Source organism: Cinclus cinclus, chromosome 2 (assembly GCF_963662255.1).
Source record: "Cinclus cinclus chromosome 2, bCinCin1.1, whole genome shotgun sequence".
Lineage (NCBI taxonomy): Eukaryota > Metazoa > Chordata > Aves > Passeriformes > Cinclidae > Cinclus > Cinclus cinclus.
Genome location: NC_085047.1, coordinates 113,327,359 through 113,352,039, shown reverse-complemented (window position 1 = coordinate 113,352,039; position 24,681 = coordinate 113,327,359). Strand labels below are relative to the sequence as shown.

The 24,681-nt window shown below is 41.6% G+C and overlaps 1 protein-coding gene and 1 long non-coding RNA gene across 2 annotated transcripts in view; both read left to right on the top strand.

Annotated features, from left to right (window-relative positions):
• The first annotated feature begins 767 nt into the window (after positions 1–767).
• LOC134041407 (uncharacterized) lies at positions 768–15,273 on the top strand. The gene is made up of 3 exons (XR_009932997.1): positions 768–6,231; positions 13,480–13,604; positions 13,706–15,273. It is a non-coding gene; the product is annotated as an uncharacterized LOC134041407 (long non-coding RNA).
• A 7,842-nt stretch (positions 15,274–23,115) lies between these two features.
• UMODL1 (uromodulin like 1) overlaps positions 23,116–24,681 on the top strand; it is a 47,361-nt gene continuing 45,795 nt past the window's right edge. The window contains exon 1 of the mRNA XM_062514975.1: positions 23,116–23,191. Within this exon, the coding sequence (XP_062370959.1) occupies positions 23,116–23,191 (76 nt within the window). The remainder of the gene's footprint in view (positions 23,192–24,681) is intronic.

Below are 24,681 nucleotides of genomic sequence, written 5' to 3'. Positions count from 1 at the left end.
TAGTGCCACCCACTGTGTCCCTCACAAAGCTGGGCCCACCACCCCTCACATTTCTGTCCCCATAAAAAAGTCACCAACACCCCCAGGCCACCCACTGTCCCCATTCACAAGCCACCCACTGTCCTCCTCAAAAATCCCCCCCCATTCCCCTCAAATGCCACCTGCTGTCCCTCAAAAGCCACCCTCATCCCCCTCACAAGCCACCCACGGTTCCCCTCACAAGCCAGCCCACCACCCTCTGTTGCCATCAGGGACACACATGCCCAGATCCCGGCGGGTTTTGGCTCAGTTTTTGTAAACTGCTGTATTCACTTGTCTCGAAGCAATTTGAAAAAAATGGTAATGGCCATTATCATTGATTGCTGTAGGCTGGCTTCTGGTTGTGATTATCCGCTTTGAATTAAATACCTGAATAGGGCTTTATGTGTCAAAATGCAAGTATTAAACTAGAAATTAAGAATTACAACATTTCTCTTGTTTTTGTCCAAAGCTAATCTGGCGCCTTATCTTTTCATTAAGGACAGCTCTAGAGATTAGCATCTAATCCCATACATGTTTTCAGTGTGCTTTTAGATATCCCACCTAAGTCACAAATACTCCGAAGCAGCTGTAGAATCCCTGGAATTCTACAGTATTTAGGGATGTGTTCAAACCCTTTTTGACAAGGTTTTGTTGCAAGTGGGCCAAAACCCACGTAAGGGAAGGCGATGCAGCTTACTGGGTCTGGCTCCTTTTTTCCCTCTCCAGATCTTGTGGGTTTCTTTTTTTGTCATTGCTGGCTCTTTCGGTAGCTTTTGAAACTTGGGAAGCTGCTTGTTAAAGAGTGGGATTTTTTCACTCAGGGACTCGTGCCCTGACACGAGTGTGGCTTTGCGAGCCAGCACAAAACCCCAGGAAGGTCTTTGGTGTTACCTGGAAGAGTTCCCTGGTCTGGTTTGCTGTGTTTGTGGGGTGTGCAGACAGCTGCTCTGGCACAGGGGCTGCTGTGGTGATGGGAACAAACAACTGGGAAAGCAGTTTCATCTGTTCCCATAAACCAGTTTGTGCAGTGATGCTGGTTGTGCTGCCAGGGAAGGATTTGGGGAGCTAACCTGAGCTTGGAAATCAAGGCCCTGACAACTTTTTTTTTTTTTTTCCCCCTCAAGTGTACTCAGTTACTTCTTAGCCAAGCAGAAACTGGTCTTGCATAATTTCTCATCTGTGCTTCTCCAAAATGGCCTGTGGCACAGATGGAGGATCTCTGTCCCAGAATTACCCTGCTGAAAGGTGTTCTTACACATGTGTGTGTCTTGCTGTGCAGGTATTTATTACCAGTATTTTAATTTGTCAGGTTGCCTAGTGGAAGTGCAGCCAGTAGAACAGAGCCCATGCAGTGGCTTGTATAATTCTGTTGGAGAGAGTCCAGAAGAGGCCACAAAGTTGATAAGAGGACTGGGGCACCTCCCCTGCAGAGACGGGCTGGGAAAGTTGGGGTGTTTAGCCTGGAGAAGAGAAGGTTGTGTGAAGACCTCAGAACGCCTTTCAGAATCTGAAGAGACCTGCAAGGAAGCTGGAGAAGAACTCTTCATCAGGAGCTGGAGTGACAGGACAAGGGGGAATGGGTACAAACTGGAAAAGGGGAAAATTAGTTTAGATACTCGGAAGGAATTGTTCCCTGGGAGGGTGGGAAGGCCCTGGGATTGCCGAGCAGCTGTGGCTGCCCCTGGATCCCTGGCAGTGTCCAAGGCCAGGTTGGACACTGGGGCTTGGAGCAGCCTGGGACAGTGGGAGGTGTCCCTGCTCATGGTGGGGGGTGTGATGATCTTCCAACCCCTTAACGTTTTATGGTTCTATAGTTTTGTTTTTCTTACAAACAGATTATTTGAAAAAAGTTTGAATGCAATCCTCCAAGATTCAGTGATTCAAAAGACATAATCTGACTCTATTTCATGATTGAGTCTGATTGACTTGATGTTATTAAAGTTTATGGATGCCTTATATCCCTGTAAATCAGATTTTTCTTGATTCTGATGAAATCTAGGGAAGGAATTAATTCTGTGGAATTATTGGAGGTTTAAGTTGTCTCTAAGTAGGTTAATTTTGTCAAATGTGCCATTCCCAATTATTTGAATGTATTCTGGTTCTTCAAGATCAGCTTGTTTCTGAATGTATTTCCCAACATTTCTAATTTTAGATGCTTTGATGGGGGGCTTAGTTTGATATATTTTTCATCTGTATGTGTGGTTGCAGCTGTTACTACCAGGTGCATGTTTGTTAAATGTAAGGTTTGTTCTCCATTTGGAGTATCCAATAACTACTCAGATTAACTTTGGATCATACTTGCCAACAAGCTTCATCACTGGAATTTTGTTTTAAAAGGAGCCTCTGCAAAATGTAGAATGTAAAGAAACTTTAAAGAAAATAAAGGATGATTATGCATGGACATTGTGAGCAAATTAACATGTAAAAGCTGAAACACTTACATTGGTTGAAAGTATGAGAATTACTGGTTTTTGTAGTGTAAATATTCCACTAAAGGGCAAAGTTGTGTACTCTGAATAGTTCAGTGTTTTTAGCAGTAACGTTTTCAATATAAAAATAGTTGGATAAAGTAATATCCTGGAGCTAATCTGTCTTTTTTTAGATCTGTAGTTTCAGCTCTTTTACATTTAGAGACCCTGAAATTTTCTTTAATGAAGATTTGGACCTTGTGTGATTAATTTAAATCTAATGACATCAGGTTCTTTTTCTGCAGAGAGCCTTAGAAGTAGCTCAGATACCCTGAGGCACGTTCTATCAGCAGCTGGGAAAGAATTTTGCAGAGAGGAGTTTGGTTTTGAAGGGGGAGAGAGGATAAGGACAGAAGAAGCTGCTTCATTTCGGTGGGGGAACCTTGAGTAGATGGAGATGCTAACATTTTTCATCTTGGTAAATTTTCTTTGAGTCTTCTGCCCATGTAGAGAGATCTGTTCTGTACTTTGGTGGCTTTGGGAGTGTATCCTGCTGGAGCACCCTTTCCCCCTTGGCAGTGGGGCTTTTCCAGCTCCAGGCTTCTCCTGTAACTGCTGTAAAAGTGGAAATGCAAAACCCCAGGCACAGGGTTTTGTCTCTTGTTCCTCATCAAATCCTCTGGAACTGATTGTTGCCCAGGACGTTTTGCAGAGGGAGATAATTAATCTCTGAGAAACTGCCTTCTGTCTTTCTGGCCCTGAAAATCTTATCAGTGGATCAAATGCAGTGGCTGTTACCCTATTCCTTCAGGTACCAGCTTCTATCCCAGAACTTCTGGGATGTGGAGCACAGTTACTTGGGATCACAGAATATGCTTGAATGAACCCATTCCTCTGAATGCAGCAGATGTTCCTGGGAACTCCAGAGGTTTCACTTTATTGATTCCAAATATTCTGCCAAAACGAAATGACTTGCCAAAATGCAAACACAGAATTTCCCACCAGTTTCTCATTGCTGACAGCTGTGCACAGAAAAGGGTGCCTGGATTTTTTGTTTATTTCTTCTCATGTGTTCAGATCACACTTCCTATAACAAATACTGGCAGGTAAGTAAGGTAAGTAAGGAATCTTACTTTTTCTAGTTAAAACCCGTTACTTGTCGTGAAAGTAGAGACACTTCCCAGTGTTCAGAGGGAAAAGCAGACAGTGAGATGCACAACGAGAACATTAAAAAAATTGCAGTATTTCCATTAGTGGTGTGATACAATGCACACAGACAAGACACTTCCTGAAGATGTAATTTTTTTACCAGGAAAATTACTATAATACAGAATAATGTAAAACTGCCTTCATTCCTGGTGTTGCTTCTGAGTGCCAAGTCTTGAGCTTTTTTAGCTGTCAGCCTCATTCTTCTGCAAATAGCACAATTTAGTTAATATTTTCCACTTGGAGCCCACATGCAACAGCTCGGACAGGTTCAGATAAATGGTGCCAGACAGTGACTAGCTGGGGGGCAATATTAACCTAGAAAGCTGTTATGTAGCAAGAAACACATTCTTATTTAAAAAGGTGATTGTTCCACAGATTGGACAATGATTCAGAGACAAATAAGTGTTTTCTCTAAGTGGGTAGACAGTCACGGGCTACTATGCTTAAAGCATAAAAAAGCCTTCATTTGCAGCTACTAAGGGGTTGCAAATTCGTGGGTATTTCTGAAAAACACATTGATGAAAAGCTGCAGGAGAAACTGAAATAGAAAATCTGTCACAGCACAGCAGATACTGTGCAATTTTGTGTTAGCAGCTCTCCCAGCTCTGTGTAACTTCAGCTGGAGTTTGGTGTCTGAGCCTTCTAAAATTAAAATCCTCAGTATTCTGATTACAGCTGAAGTGTGTAAGAATATTAAAAAGTAGCTTTGGTTTCCTAGTTACAATGCGTTCATCCCAGCTCATTGTGTATGTAAAGAAATTCAGGAAAATCCAAATGGAAAGATGGATGATATGGCGAGCATTTTCTGTAATTCTGTCCAGACAATAAGTCCCAGCAAAGAAAAGCAAGGAAAAAAAAAATTCTAATGCTTATTATAAAAGAAAAAAAAAAAAGAAGGCATATGTTTTGGTTCATGTTTAGCAAGGTTAATTTCCAGAAGAACAAAGGGAATGATTGTGCAAAATTTTGCTTTAGTACAGTAATGCTGTTAATGTCCTGCTTTCCTGTAAATGTGGCTTTAGGGATCGAGTTTCTTGGCAGAAAGCAGCATGGCTTGCCTCAGTTCTTGAGAAGGTTCATGTAAGTGAATCAGAGAGAGCACCAAGGAGCTATTAGGGCTATGGTACACTGGAAAAGTGAGCTTGATGCTTTCATTCCTCATCAGTCAGTTTGGCCTCAAATGACAGTATTCTGGGATAAGAGATTCCACAGAGATGGACAGCAATTTCCAGAATTTCAGCAAGTCCATTCGTGTTTGTGCACTGCTGAGATGCTGGAAAAGCGTGGTGTATGATGAGTAGATTATTTTTCTTTTCAGCAATGGTATCCAAGTGTTAGAGGTGATTTGTGGTAAGTTCTTGTCTAATAAATAGTGCAAAAGTTAGGAAGCAAAGGTATTGGCTTGCTGGAAAAAAAATGTGTTTTCATTTCTTTGTTTCATCAGACAGTGCCAGGGTGCTGTTGTGTCACTAATTTAATTTCTGATGTTAACATGCTGGTTCTTCGATAACAAAATGTGTATTTCAAGGAGATTTGCAATTTATAACAACTTCAGACTTATTCTTGTGCCTTTCTGTGCACTATAAAGACATGTCCATGGTGTGAGATGAGGAAATAATACTTGCTTTCAGGTCATGAACAGAAGTTCTGCCCTGTGACAGCTGAGGGTCAGCTTTGCATTTCTATGGCCTGGGCACTCTTGACTGATGTCATCTCCACATGGATTCATTTATTACTGAGGGGAAAGCTCGAGTGGCATAGCAAAAATAGCCAAGATACAGAATTAGTGATGTCTTTGTGTTCAGGCTACTGACTGAATTTATTGTCAATTCTGGACTGTAAAATTACATTACATGTGATGAATTTACATGATGAATTCAGCCCCCAAAATAGAATGGGGATTTATTTAGTAAGTGTTGCTTTACAGTTCTGAAGGATAGAAGCAGTGCACTGGAAGAGGCCTTTTTGCCTGACCTGCTTTTCTGTCAATTTAACACTCTTTCCCCCAGTTCCCTGTGACAGTTCTTTACACAAGAGCCACTGATATATGGACAAGAGAAAAGCTGATTGCCTCTCCAGAACCAGCATCCTGCTGTGGACCAAACTGGCTGTAATGTGTTGGTTTTTTTTTTTTTCCCAGGGATTTGTGAGCTACATGTGCTTAAACAGCCCTGTGTGTACATATAATTTTGCATGCTGAAAGTGAAGAGACAAAATTTGTCTGTTCCATTACATAGTTGCCTTTCCCTCTCTCAATTATACAAATGACATCTCTCCAATGTCTTTCTCTTTGTTATGTTCACAGAGGTCATAGAACTGGGTCACGTGTGACCACTTCAAGAAGAATATGTCCTGGAGAGCCACAGCAAAAGTGTTTCTGTTTGAAAACAACCCTCATGCTAAAATCTCACACATGAGCTGCACTGTTTTGGTTGTCAGACCCTTGATGACTTCTTACAGCATCTTTCTTGGTGTTGTCATGGACATTCTTCAGGGGAAAAAACCCATAAACCTTAAAAAGAAAAAGTTTTTAATGGGCACAAATATCTAGATCTACCAAGAACTAATTAGAGTAATTGCACAAAGGATAAAGGTATGCAGACAAATCTGGCTTTATGCTTTTTTATTTTTGTACTTTGTGATGTTTGTGTGTCTGAAGCATTATTGTCTGTACTGCGCTTTTCACTGGCTATGAGAGCTAATAACTCAGGACTAGGAAAAATTCATATTGACATTGGAGCTTGGGTTGAAATTACCTTCAAGTTTATGCAGGTGTATTTTGGTGCTGGGCTAAAAGATTATGGCACTTATCCGGCCAATTAATGGCTAATTAAAGTACAGAAAATGCTGAGAGTATCAAAGTGGCATAGAAAGCCTCAGCTGTGGCGTTTCAGTGTATGTGGCTGTTCATTCTCCTCTTGAGGTCTCCTCCTATTTCCAGAGTAGCACAAAGTATTAGTAAAATTGTGTTTAAATACCAAAGGGAAGTTCCCTGTTTGAGAGGACATGGTGAAAATACAAATTTCCCTTTGCATGTGGGCGATGAAGTGGGGAAAGGCAGAGGGTGTCATGCTGCAGGGATGGCATAGAGGGGAATTGCAGCTGGAACCTGGCACACTCACTGGAGAGATTTGCATTTTGCAGGCTAATCTAGAGTAGCTGAGGAATCTGACCTCTGCAGTCTTGTCAGTGGACTCTCCCATTACTTAAGTGGGATCTTTTTTCCCAGGAATCTGCAGAAATGTGTGATGGGCAACAGAAATTATCTCCTCTCCACTCTGACAGGTTGCTCAGCTGCTTGGATATGGGGTTTTCACCCCTCTAGCAGGCGATTTTTTTCATTTAAATTAGAACTGTAAAAGTTCTGTGAATATGTTGCTTTCCAACTGCTGCAGACCTGAGAGCTGCTCTGGTCTCATTTTATTTGTTATGCCTATACTGGAAGAGAGAAAGTGAGAGTGGGACATGGTAATTCATGGTATATTTGACATCCTATTTTAAAAAAAGATGATGAACAGATTTTTTGATTTATTTTGTATCTTTAACTGGCAGTCACTCTTGGAGATGGGCTGGCATGTGTGGTACTTTGGGTGTTACCTGGACTTTGTGTCTGAGACCTGCAGAAGGGCAGACCTGTCCATGTTAGCTTTTAAGAGATAAATTCTCCGCTGTACCTGCATAGAACTGCAGTAACCAACACTGTCTTATAGTTTCTGTTGGCCAAATATTTTTGAGAGATTATGTCTGGAATTATTTTGCTGTAAAAGCTAAAATGACACACTTTGTTCCCTCATGTGTTTCATCATTCCCTCTATTTTAGGTCAGATGATTCATCTCTGCATTACTGGTTCTGCATTTCCATTGCCTTAATTGGATCTTTCAGAGTCATTACAGTCTGTATAGAACTGTCAATGCTATTTCTAACAACATACAGATTTCTTCCTTCCCTTCATTCCTCCCTTCCATGGCAGGGGATGTTGGAATTAGATGACCTTTAAGGTCCCTTCCAATCCAAACTATTCTGTGATTCTTCTCTTCTTCCCTCCTCTCTCTTCTCTACTTTCCCTGATGCCCCCTCCTCACCTTCCTCAGTCCCAGGTGATTTCATTCCTCCTGTCTTTGCTACAGCCCATCTTTTCAGGGAGCAAGCTGGCTTTCACTCACTCTCCTGCTGAAAGGTGACTCATTTCCTTTAGCCACAAGTGACTCTTGATGCTGTTTCAAGGTACAGCCGGCTCCATACAAAAATCCTTGCAGGTAAAGGCAGTCAGGAGATGCCCTGTGCATTTACTGAATATTTCAGATACTACATCAGCAGATTTTCTCATTTTCAGCAGCAGGTCCCAACACACGGGGGGGTATCGTGGTTGTTTTTCTTCCCACTTTTTCCCACCCATCCAGGTGCCTGCAGACACCAAGGACAGCCCCCACCCAAGTGTCTGCCAGCACAGGACAGCACTTGCTTCTGTGTACAGTGATTAAGAGATGGGTTTAACCTAATTGCACCTCCATATGTCAGTAGGGTGCAGCTGCTGGGTGTGGAGAGACCATGGCAAGTGCTGGAGTTAACCACAGGTTAACAGATTATCACTGGCCACCTAAATGGAAAAATCTGGCTGGAAACATGTTTTTAGCCAGTGGTGAACAAAATAAGATACTAAGAAGAGTGTTTAATACTTAAAAGTGCCATCCATGAGGCGTAATTGTTCTTAGATTTGTGTTGCAATGTGCTGTGTGCATTCACAGTTGAAAGGAAGCATTTGAAAAGGAAAATATTAGTCATTGCTACTCGCAGAGAAACTTTCTGTTTGGGATTTTAAAATCCTGAAGTTAAAGAGGACGTTTAATTACAATCATGTAATACACCTCTGCATGTAAATAATCCTCATTAACCCTGCACTAAATGTACAGCTTCTGGTAGAGCTGTGCCTTTTCTGCTTGCTTGAAAGACTTGAGCCTTTCAAAGTCATCTTTTCACCACTTAAAACTTAGGAAATAATGAGCATTTGATCTCAGAATATTTTAAGCAAAAAAAAGGTAATTAATGCTAAAGTTTCCAGGACTGGGAGCTATAAGTTCAAGAAAGAAGGAAAAGGAGGGTTATTTTAACTGTGAGGATTATTAATAACTGGAAAAAATTGCTGAGGGATGTGGTGGCTTCCCTGTCATCAAGACTGGGTTCCTGTGGAGGTTGTGCCACAGCTGCTGCATGTGCCCAGCGTGTTCCCCACGTATGGTGCTGTGTCCAGAGCCTGTGGGAAAATTTCAGCAGGGAATTTTTCCCCCACAGATTATTCCCTTGAAGCTCCAAATGGGTCAGCCCTTCATGCTCAGGTAACATTTCCAGGTAGTGTTGACTGGGCACAGCCAAACTCTTAATTCCTGCTAAGCTGCCTACTGATGGTTGTCACTCAGTAGCTACAGAGCTTGGTGAACTAAGGAGATTGGAGTTTCCTAAACTGCTGAAATTTCTGGACATCTGTTTAGCTTCAAGGGCTCATTGGAATAAAACCTGGGTGAAACTTTGAATTGTGTCACTAACGGATGACCTAAAAAATAATAAATTCAGGGCATTCTTTCAAGATAGAGCAATAATTTTCTGTTGCCTGGTAATGTCTCTGGCACCGAATGCAGAGCTGGGAGTTTATTTTATGATGCTGTGCAGAAAAATTTGTTTACAGTTTTCCACTGAGATTCCCCCAAGAGGAAGAACCCATGGCTCATACAGAGAGAACAAACATTAATGACACCTTCTATTCATCTTGGCAAATTTGTGACTAAGTTTCCATTCCTCCTTCTGTATTTCCAGAAATATTTATGCAGAGACTTGTGTTGTCTCAATTCGTCCCACTTATTTTCAGTGGGAATTAGTTTGAAACTACTCTGAACAGCTTATTATAGCACAATTTACATTTTATTTGATTTTTATGTGCTCCTTTTTTAATAATTCTGCCTTCACATGACAAGCAAAAATATTTTCCCATTTTTTCATGGAGGAATAAGGAATTTTCTAATGTATTTCTAGATGACATTTTATTAACCATAGTGTATATTTGGTATTGTTTAAAGGGAATGTTATTTACCCATGATATCTTATGATTGATAGAAGAATCTGAAGACCCAAATTTCATAATATCCTTCAGGAAAGTAGGCTGCTGTATCCCCCCAAACAAGAGTATTTACTATCACCTATAGAACTGGGATATTTTGTGACTGAATTAAGCCCCAGCAACAAAAAAGATAATGTGAGTGTTTTGGGGTTTTTTTTCTCCTGGAGTATACTGCTAAGAGGGGGACAGAAATCTTCATGGTTTCTTGGGCTGGAATAATTTTTTCCTATGACCTGGGATAGACCCAGACTGCATTTTGGGGGGAATACATTAACACTGGAAAGAGGTTTGCATGAACTGATTCCACAAAGAAGATCATGAAATAAATCATCCAGAGCTGTTCTGATGACAGTCACCTATTGCACATTTAGAAAGCAAACCCCTGCTAGAATCAACAGTTTCAAATACTCTGAATTTCTTGTCTCCACTGGTATTTTAACATTTGGTCAATCCCTGTGATAACTGTAACCCCCAAATCTCCTTTTATGGTTAATTCCATTGGAGAGGATCCTGATGGAGGGAGAGCTGATCAAAATTAGGCTTGGCTGGTGATGAACTCAACAGAGCCAGTGAGATTTTGTTCTTGTTTTCCTTTTGTTTACATGGCAACTGTCTCTTTCTTCTTGCCATAGAGATGAATGTCATGTAGCACAGCAGAGATGTGCTGCCCTTTGCTTGCCAGCTGAAATTTCTAATAATTGAATCATGGAATATTGAAATTTAGAGGCAAGGCTTTTCAAAGGAAAAAAAAATCAATATGAAACCATAAAACTTAGTGGCATGTCAAGACCACCCTGTCTCTCCTACATCTCAAAAATAATTAATTCTTCTTGTGGGAATGGTGATGAAGTTATCTAAGTCATCAAAATTCACTGTTCAAATCACAGATTCTTTTGCAGCATTGTGATGGTTTTAAGCATAACCTCAGCAGCAGCTTCTTTTCATGGTACAGGAAAAACATAATTCAGGCATCAAACTGATCCTAACTCAGTCTGCTAAATACTTTTTGAAGAGGACAGATTTTGAACTGCTCCTTCAACATGGGAAAACAGAAGAAGTTTCATTTGTTTTCATAGCAGCTAATTGCATAATGTGATTTAGCTTGAATGCAGAGGGCTGGAAAGAATAAACAACTTAATAAGGTGCTGTGGGACTTGCCTTTATGATGCACATGTAAAGACTTGTTAAGGATAGAGGCTTAAAGTAAACTGATAAAAGCTTCTACAGGGTGTTTACAGCATCCAGATCAAGCACCCAACTGCAGGGAGCATTTCCCTCCTCATGGACTGCACACAGTTACAACCCACTGTTTCCATTTTTTTCTTTTGTCCTTATCACATTTACTTTCATTAAAAATTGCGATGCTTAAAAAATGTAATAATCGTGGTTGAATAGTGGGGTGTGCAAGATCAAGTTTCAACAGGTTGATGCAGTTCCATGATATTAAATTTAAATCTTAACAGTGTTGAATCAAGCACAATTCCTCTAGCAAGGTTTTTATCTTTGCATGGATGTTTTTATCCACTTATATATGCTTTTTTTGTGCCTATATGTATTTGTTTAAATATACAAAGCAAATATGTTTGTGTATATGTATACACACATATAGACATGCATGTATATAAAAATAAATGTGTAAAATGGCAGAGGCATGTAAAGGAACAAACCTAAGCAAAACATTAATCTGCATTTAATATTCAGACTGATAGAAATGTAAAAAGGTGGAATACAGAAGAGGGTCTAAAAGTAAATGAGATGAAAAAGACCTTTCTGTTTAGATAATCATTAGTGCTGCTCACAGGAATGTGGAAGAGATTTTCCAAGTGGACACTGAGTTATGTGCATAACCCTTGCCCTTTTGGGAAAACAGTCCTCACAAATTTATTTTTACACAAGTCCATATAGAAAACAAGCCCATTTTGTTAGGGACAAGGTAGTTGCATAATGTAGACATATAATTCTTCAAAATGTGGATGCTTGCTTTCAAAAAAATGAAGCTGGGGTTCCCATTTTTGTTGTTGGTGCAGTAGAAGGAAAGGGAATACAAGTATTAGTGGAATTTGACTTTGCCTACTCTTGATCATGTCTGCCTTGGAGTGTGTTTCAGCAGCATCTGACAAGCAAAAATGTTCTGACTAATCCTTCTTTTCTCTGCCTCAAGGAGCAGAGAATTACACACATTTTTTCAGGTATACATCATCCTTTGTTGTGCATTAAACTCCAGGTAATTTGCTGAGTTTTTGGCTGCTTCCTGGCACTTGCTGTAGCTCTTCAGAGTGCAAAACTGCCTCAGCCATGGCGGTTTTGACATGGAAATGTTGCTTTAGTTGTGGATCATATGAGAAATCCTTTCTTACTGGACCCTTGTTGTCCATAAAATATCCTTGTTACCATGAGGATACTTTTCTGTGTCCTTCCACAGTGTGAGGTTTCCACGTTGCTGGTAAGGAAACACCTTCACCACATCCTGAGGAAGCATCAAATACCAGCACTGACATCAGGGTGATTTTTAAAGATTGGTGATTAAGGTTTTACCCATCTGCTGCTGTTCATAAGCCCTCAGGGCTCATCCTGTGAACTTTTCCAGTGCCTAAAATTGTCATAAGTATTTTTGTCCCTTTTGCTTCTGGAAGGACAAAGTCTATCAAAACCAGATCTTTTGCAGGCAGGGAATAATGGTGCCCCTCAATGTTTTTCCTTTTGGTTAGAAATGGGGGTATTTAGGCAAAGTGTTCATTTGTTCTCATCATCAGCTGAGCTTTTGCATTCTTATTTAAGCAATTAATTGCAGCAAAGTCATGGAAGTTTCGTAGACTGACCTAAAGCCTTCTGTGACTTTGCCAGTGGGTCCCAGTCCATCCATCCCATCAGATCTCTGAGAAAAGCATTGAACCAAACAAAAATGTGGTAGATGCAAACTTACTTCATTTGCCTCCCACTTTTCAAGGCATGCACATCTCATCTCTCATTAAGCTGATTTCACTGATTCAGGCAATTAAATCAGCAGTGTTACCTTTTGGAGGAGGCTAGCACACCCTTGGCTCCCAGCTTTCCATAAGAATTTGAGGCCTTAGATCAGTTTGTGAGCTCTGTCTCTCACATTGGACAATACTGAGTAGTTTTCGGAATATGATAGAAACAAATTGCAAAGATAGCGATGAAATATGTGTACTGATATTTATACTTGGCATTGTAGTGGTAAATGAATGTTAATCACAGCAACAGTCATGCTTTCATCATCTTTCAGTGGCAGCATTAGCATTATTGTATCCATCAACTGAAATTCCTGTCATTTTCAGCAGCAAATAACAAAGAAAATCCTCCCTGCCCCAGAGTTCTTGCAGTCCAATGATCACAAAGGACAGGGTTGTGTGTCTCCTTAACCAAAGCCAGATGTTTGATTTCAAGGAGGGAATCAAAATCTATTTTCACTAGGGATTTTTTCTCATGCAGAAGGTCAGCATGGGAGAAAGCATGCAGGAAGTTCCCCTACTGTCATTTGTGCTAATTAAGGGTGCAGAACAGATCCAGTAAATAACCCACTGCTTTCCCAAGCCAGTAAACATTTTGAAAATCATCTCCTTGTGAGTTTTAAACATCAGCTCTCAATATCTGACAAAATAAGTTTTGTTATTGATTTTTTTTCTTTTGTTCAAACAGAGTGAAATAATTTTACTTGGGGTTTTTGTGGAAATAAAAATCACTAAAATTATTTTCCTCTTGTTTTATAGTGCATGACCACATATTTCTCTTCATCTGAGAAGGCCAAAACCTGGTGTGAAGTCTCTTGGCGCTCCAAACGTGGAACTTCCTTGCCAGGCATCTCTCCTTTTCCTGATTAGCCTTGCCCAAAGAGGTGATCACTAGTTCCTTTTATCTGGAAAACGGGTTACCAAACCAGTGATGCAATATATAATCTTTACTCTGAAGCATTTACATTTCTGCTTCTCCTTTCAGCAGTCTGGTATCATAAAGAAACTGCCAAAGTTTGCATCACTTGATGCCATTAGGAGGTAGGAATGATTTTCTTTTCCTGAGTACCTGGAAAATCCAAGACTGCTGTCTAACTGAGGCAGGGGCTGCACTTTGGAGAGGGTGTGGAGAGAGCAGGACATTTCTTGGCATCAGCAGTGGAAATATCAGTGCTGATAAACTCGTGGGAGGCAAAGGCTCTTCCTCACCGTGGTGTGAAACTCCTGCTCTGAGGATGGAGCTGCACATCCTGGAGGTTCCCCCCTTGTGAGAGACCTGTGGGCTGGCACTGAGCTTCCACACTTCCATTGCTCAGTTCCCAGGTGCTGATGGAACAAACCCTGCTGGAGAGCCCTGGGCAAGCTGGAGCTCTGCCCTCCTCTGTTTCTACAGCAGCTTCAGCTCAGCAGATGCTTCAGAGTGACTCGGTGGAGAAACCATGGCAAATGCCCACATTTCCATAAGAAATGTGTCAAAATGCAGAGTCAGAGCAGCAGCAGGAGCTCCTGCTGCTGCCGAGCCTTGCCCAGCGTGGATTAGCCCAGCACTGCCTTCTGGGCAAAACTGAATTTTTTTTCAGGCTTGGCTTGTTCCTGACAGACACCTGGTGCAGGGGTTCTTACAAGGAGTTTGTAGTCTTCATCTGGAGGAAGGCCATGGAAAACACAGAGATGCTTTGATTTTAATTGCATGGATGATTTAGTATCAATCTAAAAAAAAAAAATTAAAAAAAAATTTCAAAGCAACAGTTGCACTTGACAGCCAGCCAGGATTTTCTTAAAAAAAAAAAATACCAGAAGAAGAAGAAGAAAAGAGAAAAGCATTTCCTCACTGTGTACAGTGAGATCTGTGAAGTCACCAGTGAATTTTCTGTTTGTTCAGAATCCCCTCAGAGACACAGATTTGGGTTCATAACTTGTCTGGCCATTACATTTTGGCAGAAATATTAAAACATGGATTCTTATCCTTGCAGCCCAAGTTTCCCTGTACCTCAAACTTTCATTTCATACTGGTTTTAATCATTTGTTGTTTCAGTCATCTGGTGCTTTTCTGCCCACTTTAAAAGCTCCTCACTTCCTTTGTACTGAGTAATTCAGTATTTGTTCTGGATTAGTCACAATTACAGGTATGAACAGGAAGGAAAAAAGAAACAATACACCTCCCCCAAACAACTTACTTTGTTCCTTCTTCTAAACAAATCTATTTAAATGTTACTATCTTCAAACCAGGTTAAAATGTGCTGGGTTTTTCGCAAACCTGCCTGAATTCCTTCCTCAGTATTCACACAGTAGGAGCAGGATGCTATCCCATACCTGGTCTGTATCTTAGGATCCTTAAATCAAATGCTTCTGCTTTGAAGGGCTCCTCCTCCTTCTGCTCTGCTTTTGGTTGACCTGGCTCAGGGGCACACACAGCAATAGGTTCTTCAAAGTGAGAAGCTTCCTATAGATTTTTAAATTTAATGCATCAATAGAAGCTCTGGCACAAACTGTGAAACAAGATCTGGGGTTTGGACTATAGATTCAGCTCTGACACAACTTAGGAAAATCTCTCATCAGAAATGTGTGCTTGGGTCTGCATCTTTGTAACTCTTAGCTGGCAGTGAGGGTTAAATCTTATGCTGACCAACAGCAAAAAGCAAATTGTGTGTTTTGGTTGCTTTATTCTGTGCTTCAAATCTGCTGAACAGAGGCAGGTTTTGCATCTGTGTGCAGGAGATGGATTCACAAGTGGAATTTCCAGTTGCATGCACAGTCTTCTGTCCTTCCCATCTACATCTCAGCTGTATGTCAGATAGCATTTGGAGGGATGAAAAAAGGTGAAGTCATCCTTTTTCCAAGAGGAGCAGCAGGTGCCTTCAGTCAAAAAAGGGTTCCAGGCAGCAGCAAGGGCACAAGCCAGTGAAGCAGGGCCAAACCTTTGGGCTGCTCACTGGTGTTTGCTGTGAGCCCTGTGGCATGGGTGAGCCAGGAAATGGGACTGGTGTCAGTGCCCATTCCCAGCTCTTCCCTGCATGGATCTGATGGCTCAGCCAGAGATCCAGAGCAAGGAGGGGCTAAGTCCACCAGCAGCTGCTGACACAGACCAGAGTCCCACCCGAGTGGGACCTTCAAGCTGAATTGGCCCTTGTAACCTCTGGGGAATGCTGAGCAGGAGACTCTCTGACTCTTCTCCCAGCAAACCTCCACAGCAAAGGGCAATGCCCCCTCCCAGGCTGCTTTCCCTCAAAAACTCCTGGCTTTAGAGCTAAAGACAAGAAGAAGGCTATGCAGTGTCTCGGATGGGGTTTACTCCCCTGCAGCATCACTAAATCATGGATGGGGTGTGATCATATCTCATCTCCTGCCCAGCTCATGTTGGGGATGGGATCCTGCCCTGGAAGTGCTGGAGGGAACAAGAACTTCCCTGTGCTGGGGTTGCACAACCTCCTCTGCCAGAGCAGCGGGCCCAGGCTGAGGTTCAGCGTGACCTCTGCCTGACTCATGTTTTTTCCTCCTGTTACCAATAAGAACTTTTTCCTCATGAGTCACTTTGAAACAGTTTGTGTGTGTTCAGGGGAAAAAAAACAAAAAACAAACAAACCAACAAAAGCCAAAGATTTTCCTGAGGAACAGTTTGTTGGTGAGACAGAACAAATCACTGGGTACTGTCAGGGACTGTTCTGCCTGCACAGTTCAGTTAATGAGCTCCTAGGGCTGTCAGGGATATTTATTTCTTTTTTTTTCTGTCATTTGTGTATGTCCCTTCATTTTAATGTTTTCTTCTCTGAAATGCAACAGTGAAAAACACAGGTGCTACTCTTCCATACTCTGGATGCCTGAAGCTCGGGGAAGCAATGACCCCTTCAAAAATTTTCCAGTTAAGCTGTTCCCATCCTAAAACAGACCTAAAATATGCTGGCAAAACTGCTGTTCTCTTCCACTTTATTCTAACGTAACGTAAACAAAAGCACATTTATAGTCTTGTAGCTGTGACTCTTAAAAAATCTGAAATACTGGGATTTCTGCCCCCTCCCATCCCCATGGCTTCCTTGCAGTGGCAAATTTGATCTGTGTGACTCACAGCCCAAGAGGTCTGTGGCAGTGGCAGGGAATTCATGTCCTTGGAATCACAGACAAGCTTTTTAACTCATGAGAGCTGAGTAGTTCCTGATAAATTATTTTCTCTGTAGGGAGTAGGCATTAAGGTGTTCATTGTATGTATTCATTTTCAGAAGCAGGAATAAGTTTGTATCCTGATGGCAGGAATTATTTGGGTGTTTTTATATTTGGCTGCAAAAAAGTTATTTCTGGCTAAGTCAGCTTGTTCCTCCCTTTTAAGACCCATTGGCCTTGCTGATTGATTTAAGCCAGTTTTGACAGATCAGCTGCCGGCTCAAAGACAATTAAGTTTCTGTGGTCTTTGTGAAGTTTAGGAATGTAGAAGAGGGAAGAAACCTTAGCACTGCCCCACTTTCCCAAGGGAAAGACTGGCTTAAGCTCAACCCTTGCTAAACATCTGAAATGCCACAGCAGGAGCAGTTCTAAGACTGCCCTGATGGTGAGACAAAATTCACTGGGCACCAGAAAATGCAGTCATGGGGCAGAAATCAGATGGAAATCAGGTCTCATCTGAACTGCTTGTCACCTTCACTGGCAGCATGGTTTTGCATTTGCCTTTCTGTCCTGGATTTGTTCATTTCCACATCTTCAGGATTGGTGAATGGACTCCATCCATTCCCACAGTCTGCTGTGGTGTCCTAGTTTGAAAGACAGCTCTTTGCTAAGGAAAGCAGAAACCTCCCTTTGAACTGGAAAATGTGATCCTTCCTTCTTACAGATTATTATGATTTTGAAATTAAGGGAGCTCTCAGGCAAAGATATGGGGGTAGCAGTTCTTTACTAGTATATCTAACACGACAAACAAGAACAACAACAGCTATGAAATTACCCACAAACAGAACAGTAACTCAGTCCCAGTGTTTTTTGGCTGCAGGCACCTTTTCCCTGAGCTGCAGTTCCCGGTGCTGGGGGCGGGCGGGTCCCGCAGAGCTGCAGGAGGGCTGGGGGTGATGGCAGCGCTGTCCCAGGGGGAGAGAGAGATGGAGAGAGAGCTCTCCGCTCACGGTGTGGGTGCTAGTGCTCAGCAGAGTGCTGGATGGTGGTAGTTCACAGCGAGAAGGCAGCAGGGCAGGGTCTGACAGCAGTGAGGATGGCTCCTGGTGCTGGGATGGCAGGGATGGGGCTGAGGCACCGATCGTCCTTCTCGTCCCAACTCCAAGGGGAAATGGGGAGAGCCAGAGCCTCCCGTCTGCTCTTCTGGCTGTTTGAATATTGAGGGGTTTCCCTCTTCACTCCCCTCCTCCTTGCCGCCAGGGCCCAGTCAACAGGTATCTTAGCATGACAATGGGGAAAATTCCACAGAGGGAAAAGGGAAAGAACCAACTCCCAACATGCGGCCATTGCCTGCCTAGACTTTCTCAGACTGGCAGGCTGTAATCAGGCTGAAACTGTGTGAGCCTGGTGAGGTCTCTATTTACTGACAGCTGGATTTGAGAGGTTTTTGAGTGGCCAGAAGGTGGAGGGAGGTGGTTCTGCCCCTCTTCTCTGTCCTCATGAGATCCCACCTGGATGCTGCACCCAGCTCTGGGGTCCACCACATTGATAGCAGTGCTACATATTAGTAGTTGGCTGGGTTTTTTTTTTTTTTTTTTTTTGCTTTTACTCAGAATCAGGATTGAAACTCAAGAGATGGATTTTTTTTGTTCAGACTTTGTTGTTTATTAAATTTTATTTATAGTACAGAGAGCTCTGAAGCACTTCTAGCTATCAAACTAAAAGCAAGAAAGTGGAGGTGTATCTAGTTAGTTACAAAGTCTTTTAAAGGCTAACTATTTAATTAAAAACTAACATTTATATTATTTGTACTTTTGACTTAATAACCAAACACCTATGACCCACAGTGCCGCACTAACTATCCAACCAAAAACTACTGCCTGAAATCATGAGGAAGAAGGAGCAGAAGAAAGAGACAACATCCCAGAACCTCCATCATGTCCCATAGCTATTACTATATCCAAAAACTCCAAATTCCAAACCTTTCACCATGTGAAATTACACACTTCTATTCAAACTACACACTAGTGATTCCAACTCCATCACTCAAATTTGGAATCCTTCTCCAAGGCCTCAAGTCAAAAGCAGTGTTCTTTTGAGGGTCAGAGTCAGAAAGCTCAGAAAGTTCAAAACTCCTAGGCTTCAGGGTTCCAGCACCACATAAGAAGGATGTGAACCTTTCAGGTTGCATCCAGAGGAGGCCACGAAGATGATCAGAAGGCTGGAACACCTCTGCTATGAAGGCAGACTGAGAGAGCTGGGGTTGTTCATCCCAGAGGAAAGAAGGCTTTGGGGAGACCTTAGAGCACTTTTCGGTGGCAAAAGGGGACTTATGAAAAGGAAGGAGATATATTATTTTATATGGCAAAAAAAGTGAGGGGGGAAAAGGGAAATGTTTTTAAATGGAAGGAAGGCAGGTTTAAAATAGATATATGGAAGAAAGTCTTTATTGTGAGGGTGGGGAGGCCCTGGCACAGGTTGCCCAGAGCAGTTGTGGATTCCCCATCCCTGGGAGTGTCAAAGGCTAGGCTGGATGAGACTTGGAGCAACCTGGGATGGTGGAAAGTGCCCCTGCCCAAGGCAGGGGTTTGGAATAGGATGAGCTTAAAGCTCCTTCAGCCCAAGCCATTCTGTGACTCCATGATTCTAGGTTAAATGATTTAATAGTTCTCAAGCTTTAGATCCTGTTCTACAGGAAGCTGTACTGGCTTCTGAAGCACAGAGCAGTTTTTGTTACATTCCCAGTGCATATTCCTCAAATATAAATTCCCAATCAGAACCATAGTCCTGTTCCCATTGTGCATATCAGTCTGTCTTGAAAGGTCATGAACATTTGCTGCATCTGAAATAATGATTGCTTTATAGACAAAATAATACAAAGCAAGAAAGAAATGTTCCAGCAATGACCTTTCTGTGTCAAACCCCTTGCCTAGTGAAGATCAGGATCTTCTAAATAGCTAATTAAATCAGAAGTGAATCTGTCTGAAGCAATAAATGCCAAAAAAGTAGGATGAGAAACCCTGCTGTCAGCCACAATATTTCAATTACTGATAGTACAGTCTAGGAGAGTCAGATCCCATCTCCGAAAATCTGCCTCTTAGTCCTGTAACATTATCCACAAATGGATTTTGATGTGGCTTTTAGCCCTTCCTTGTATAAATGGCAAACTCTAGATCAGTTTAGACATTAGAAATATGACTGCAGAAAGTATAAAACACAGAGTGGGAGAACGGATCAGCTCCAGATGACTGTGCCAGGAGGACTGGTATGAGCTTCCAGGCTGGAGTCCAGCTCATTTCCAGCACCATACAGCCAGGGCTTTTATTCTGAACATCTCTTTTTCCTTCTCCATTCCTCTCTCCACTTCCTCACCACCAAAAAGAGAGTGGGCAAATCTTCGGCTGGAGTCCCAAGATAGAATCACAGAATCATTTAGGCTGGAAAAGACCTCCAAGATCATCAAGTCCAACTTTTGACTGATCCCCACCTTGTCCCCAGCCCAGAGCACTGAGTGCCACATCCAGCCCTTCCTTGGACACCTCCAGGGATGGGCACTCCAAACTTCCCTGGGCAGCCCATTTCAATGCTGACAACTCTTTCAGTGAAGAAATTCCTCTTGATGTCAAACCTTAACCTGGAGCAGCTTGAGGCCATTTCTTCTTGTTCTGTCACTTGTTCCCTGGGAAACAGAACACACTTACTTAAATGGGATAAGGGAGAAAAGACCAACAAATTATCCGTGAAATACAATTATGGTAACTAAAAATGTAGTAATATGCAGTCATCTATGCTTGTACAGATGTTCAGTTATCCAAAATATTGAAGAATCTGTAGTTTCCATGCAGGAGACCATGTTGGCTTGTGCTGGGCAAGTGCAGCTCATCACAGTAGTACAAAGAGCATGTGATGCTGCAAGGGGTGCAGGATATAATCTTCAACTTGCTGCAATTAATACAGGACAAGATGCAACGCAGGATGCATCCTCAGTTGCCTGAGTCGTCTTTTCTAGTGTCTGCATTGCTAAAAAAAGTAAATTGTTGTGAGCCCAACTGGTGGTAACTGAAGAAATAATGCTAATGTAAATTAGAACCTCAAAGAATTTGCAAATTGGGAGGTAAATCCTGAAATATGCAATTTATGTATCCATTTCTTGTTTGGAATAAGCATCCACTGACTTTTCTCAATTTTTTATTTGGAAAGGGAGTTCTGCACATTCTGCATTTAAGAACCATTTAATTCACCAGAGCAATGGAGTTCCAGCTCAGATGCTATCCAATTCACATGTCAGTCTGGCATTACCTGTATTTGAAATTGGATAAGACATATACTTCTTTATATGAGTGACCAAGTAATTTCTAAGAGCTAAAGGTCTGGTTTTTGTCAGTGCTAGCAAAAAAAAATTTCAACGTAGATTTTTTTCCTGAAAATTTAGATAGTTAAAAAAATACAGATCATGAAGAGAAATATCTTTATTTGAACATTGAATTTCATGAACTTCAGGCCTCTTTCTTATGATTATTTATTTATTAGTGGCGTTTTAAAGTCAGAAGACATCCTCTGCCCAGCCTACAGCCAGGGGCTTCTTGTTGCCTTCCTGACAGGAGATGTAAATGGTGCATCTGTGGATATAGCCTGGGAAGACATACTGGTACTAAGGTGCACATTCTCCTTAGAACAGAAATGTTTCTACATCAATTCTTTTTTCTCTTTAATTTTTTAATTTTTTTTTTTATTGAAGCATTCTACAAGACTGGTTTTCTTACTTTCTCTTTCTTTCTTTCTTTCTTTCTTTCTTTCTTTCTTTCTTTCTTTCTTTCTTTCTTTCTTTCTTTCTTTCTTTCTTTCTTTCTTTCTTTCTTTCCTCTCCTCTCCTCTCCTCTCCTCTCCTCTCCTCTCCTCTCCTCTCCTCTCCTCTCCTCTCCTCTCCTCTCCTCTCCTCTCCTCTCCTCTCCTCTCCTCTCCTCTCCTCTCCTCTCCTCTCCTCTCCTCTCCTCTCCTCTCCTCTCCTCTCCTCTCCTGAAATTTCCTTTCCTTTCCTGAAATTTCCTTTCCTGAAATTTCCTGAAATTTCCTTTCCTTTCCTTTCCTGAAATTTCCTTTCCTTTCCTGGAATTTCCTTTCCTTTCCTGGAATTTCCTTTCCTGAAATTTCCTGAAATTTCCTTTCCTGAAATTTCCTTTCCTGAAATTTCCTTTCCTTTCCTGAAATTTCCTTTCCTTTCCTTTCCTTCTCCTGGGCAAGCTTTAGTTTTCCATTGTTTTTCTTCCTTTTAATTTTCTTTTCCCCTTGATGAGCTTGATATTTGATCTTCCAAGCCAGAACAGCTCACAAGTGCCTCAATGCTACACCCCCAGCCCTGCTACCTGAACATACCCAAATGAGAGTGGTTCCAGATCCCTTTCATCCACATGAAATTGTCTGCAACAGTGGGATATGTATTTAAGTGCTTCTCTGAACATATTGCCTCAGCTCCAAGAGCTGTACCTGTGATTTTCCATCCTTTAGTGTCAGCTCATAAAATATCATCCTGTGTTTGCTCCTTGTCTTTGCCTGAGCCAAGTGACATTGCACTGAAGTTATTGTCATGTGTTGTAAAGCTGCAAGCACACACATCTATCTTGGGAATGTGCCTTGATTATTTAGACAATGAAAAAAAAAAAAAAGATTTTTGGTTTCTCAGACCTGATTCATGCCCTGCTTAACAAGGTTCTTGATTGTCTGGCATTGCTCTCTCTCAGGGGATGCTGGAATTGTGGTGAAATGAGGAGCACAGGGACAGTAACTGGACAAGCAGCTTAAACTCAGGAATAAATATTGACATAGATATTTGCTTTTACTCTTAGTTTGCTTTCAAGGTACAGAATTAAAGACCTTCAAAGGTCCACCTGATGTGTGGACAGGAACTGAATTCAAGATGTTTAGACCTGGTATTTGAGGTGCTTAAGTCTGGCTCCCAGATGTTGAGTGTTTAAGGTGTGAGAGAGAATAAGTTCTCTGAAGGATAAACAAGGACTAAACCAGCAGTTGTAAAATGCTTTTTTCTCAAAGCCAAAGGGGAGCCAAGTAGAACAGGCAGAAGAGGCAGATTCCCTGGAGAAAATATGAAGGAGAGAGAGAACCAGCAAAATTCCCAGCGGAGCATCTTTGTTTCTGTTGCCAGCAGTTATCACCTCCCTGCAAAAGGTTAAAAAAACCCAGAGCACTTTTTCCCCAAACCCAAAGCCTACGAGTAAGGATAGCCAAGCTCTGCCACCTTGGAGACAAAGGGATCAGAAAGGTTTATCCAGGATGGTCCCTACAATGGCCAGGATCACTCTTATTTCTGTTCTCATCCTCTGGGCAGCCATGCAGCAGGGGAGGGGAGATGAAATTACAGGTGAGTGATGCAAACCTGGCCAGAGGACAGCTTAGTTTGGATGTTGGGTAGATATTTCTTTGAAATAAACCAGCCAAGGTGGCCACTCTCCGGAGAGCTGGCAATGTCCCTGCAACCATTTAAGAATCCTCTGTTGATAATTGAACAGAGAAAATCTAACCATGCGAAAACAAAACCTTTGTCCCCAGCCTTTCATCCCCAGGCAAAATCCTTGTCATTCCCTTTGTGCCAGAGATGAACAAGGATAATTTCTGCTGTTGTCTTCAGTATTGTGCAAATTTTAATGAAAATTGTCTTTAAAATAAGCTTTAGCAGTAAATGATGCAGTAATGTACCTGGCAAATTCCTAGGATGCATAAGATGAAGCTGTAGGAGACATGCTTACATTTTATCTGTGGTATGGGCTGTAATTTTGAAAAACCCTAACCCAACTGTAACTGCTAAATGAACCCCTAATTTACTCTTTACTTCTGGTTTGATTCATTTAGATGAGAAAATATTGTCATTTTTGAGTGCTGTTCATTGTTTTTCTTAAGTGGTTTTGTGAGTCTCAGTTAAATATAAACTATATTGCTTAGAACCTTGCAAACGTTTCTGTTTTTCTATCAAAGCCACAGCTGAACAGAGGTTTGCAGAGATTAGGGGCAATAAAACTCCCATCCTAGTGCCATTTAAAGTAAATGGTGTTGGCTTTAAAATTTGGAATTTGTAGAAAAATTGAGTCCGTGATCCTTTTTTTTTTCATGTTTTGGAGCATTTCATTTCAAAACTGAGCTTGAATCTGCCCTCCATGAACTTGCTCCAACAGTTTATTTTTAAGGTTATGTCAAGACAAGAAAGGGGCTTATCTTGCAGTCTTACTACTCTCCAGTGAGAAAAGATGTTGCAGATCTCAGCTCACAGTGGCTCCTGTGGCACCTGAGTGGTGAAGTTTCCAGAATCGCAGCTCTGTCTGTGGCATAAATGCTATGAAACATTTTTTATTGCTGTTTTTTTGGTCATGCTCTCAGTTCTGATCTGGGTTTAACCTTGAGTTTCAAGGAGCCTGTTCCTGTGCAGCCTTTGCTCCCAGGCTTTCCTCTCAGTGTTTGTTTCTATTAATAAAGGGTTTGCTTTAACTGTTTATTCTCTTTCTTAACATTAAAAAAAAAAAATTATATTTTCCCTGATGGTGCTGAAAGCTGATGGTTTCTCAGACAAAATGCTAAAATCCAGAAATGATAGGTGTAACATATCCATTCTAATGGCAGGTGACTTCAGCTTTGAGTCGCTGAAAACAACAACCAGTGCATTTTAATTCCATTTGACTGTGCCATAATCCTATAGATGGGAATAATGAGAACAGAAAGCCAATTTACTAAAGAGCCCAGATTGATCCAAGCCACATTGCTCAGCAGTAAACTGCTGTCAGCAAAATAATTGTGAGTGTCAAAGCTTGTTTTGAATGGTATGGAAGTGATGGATGGGGCAAAGGCTGGTGGTGCTGCACC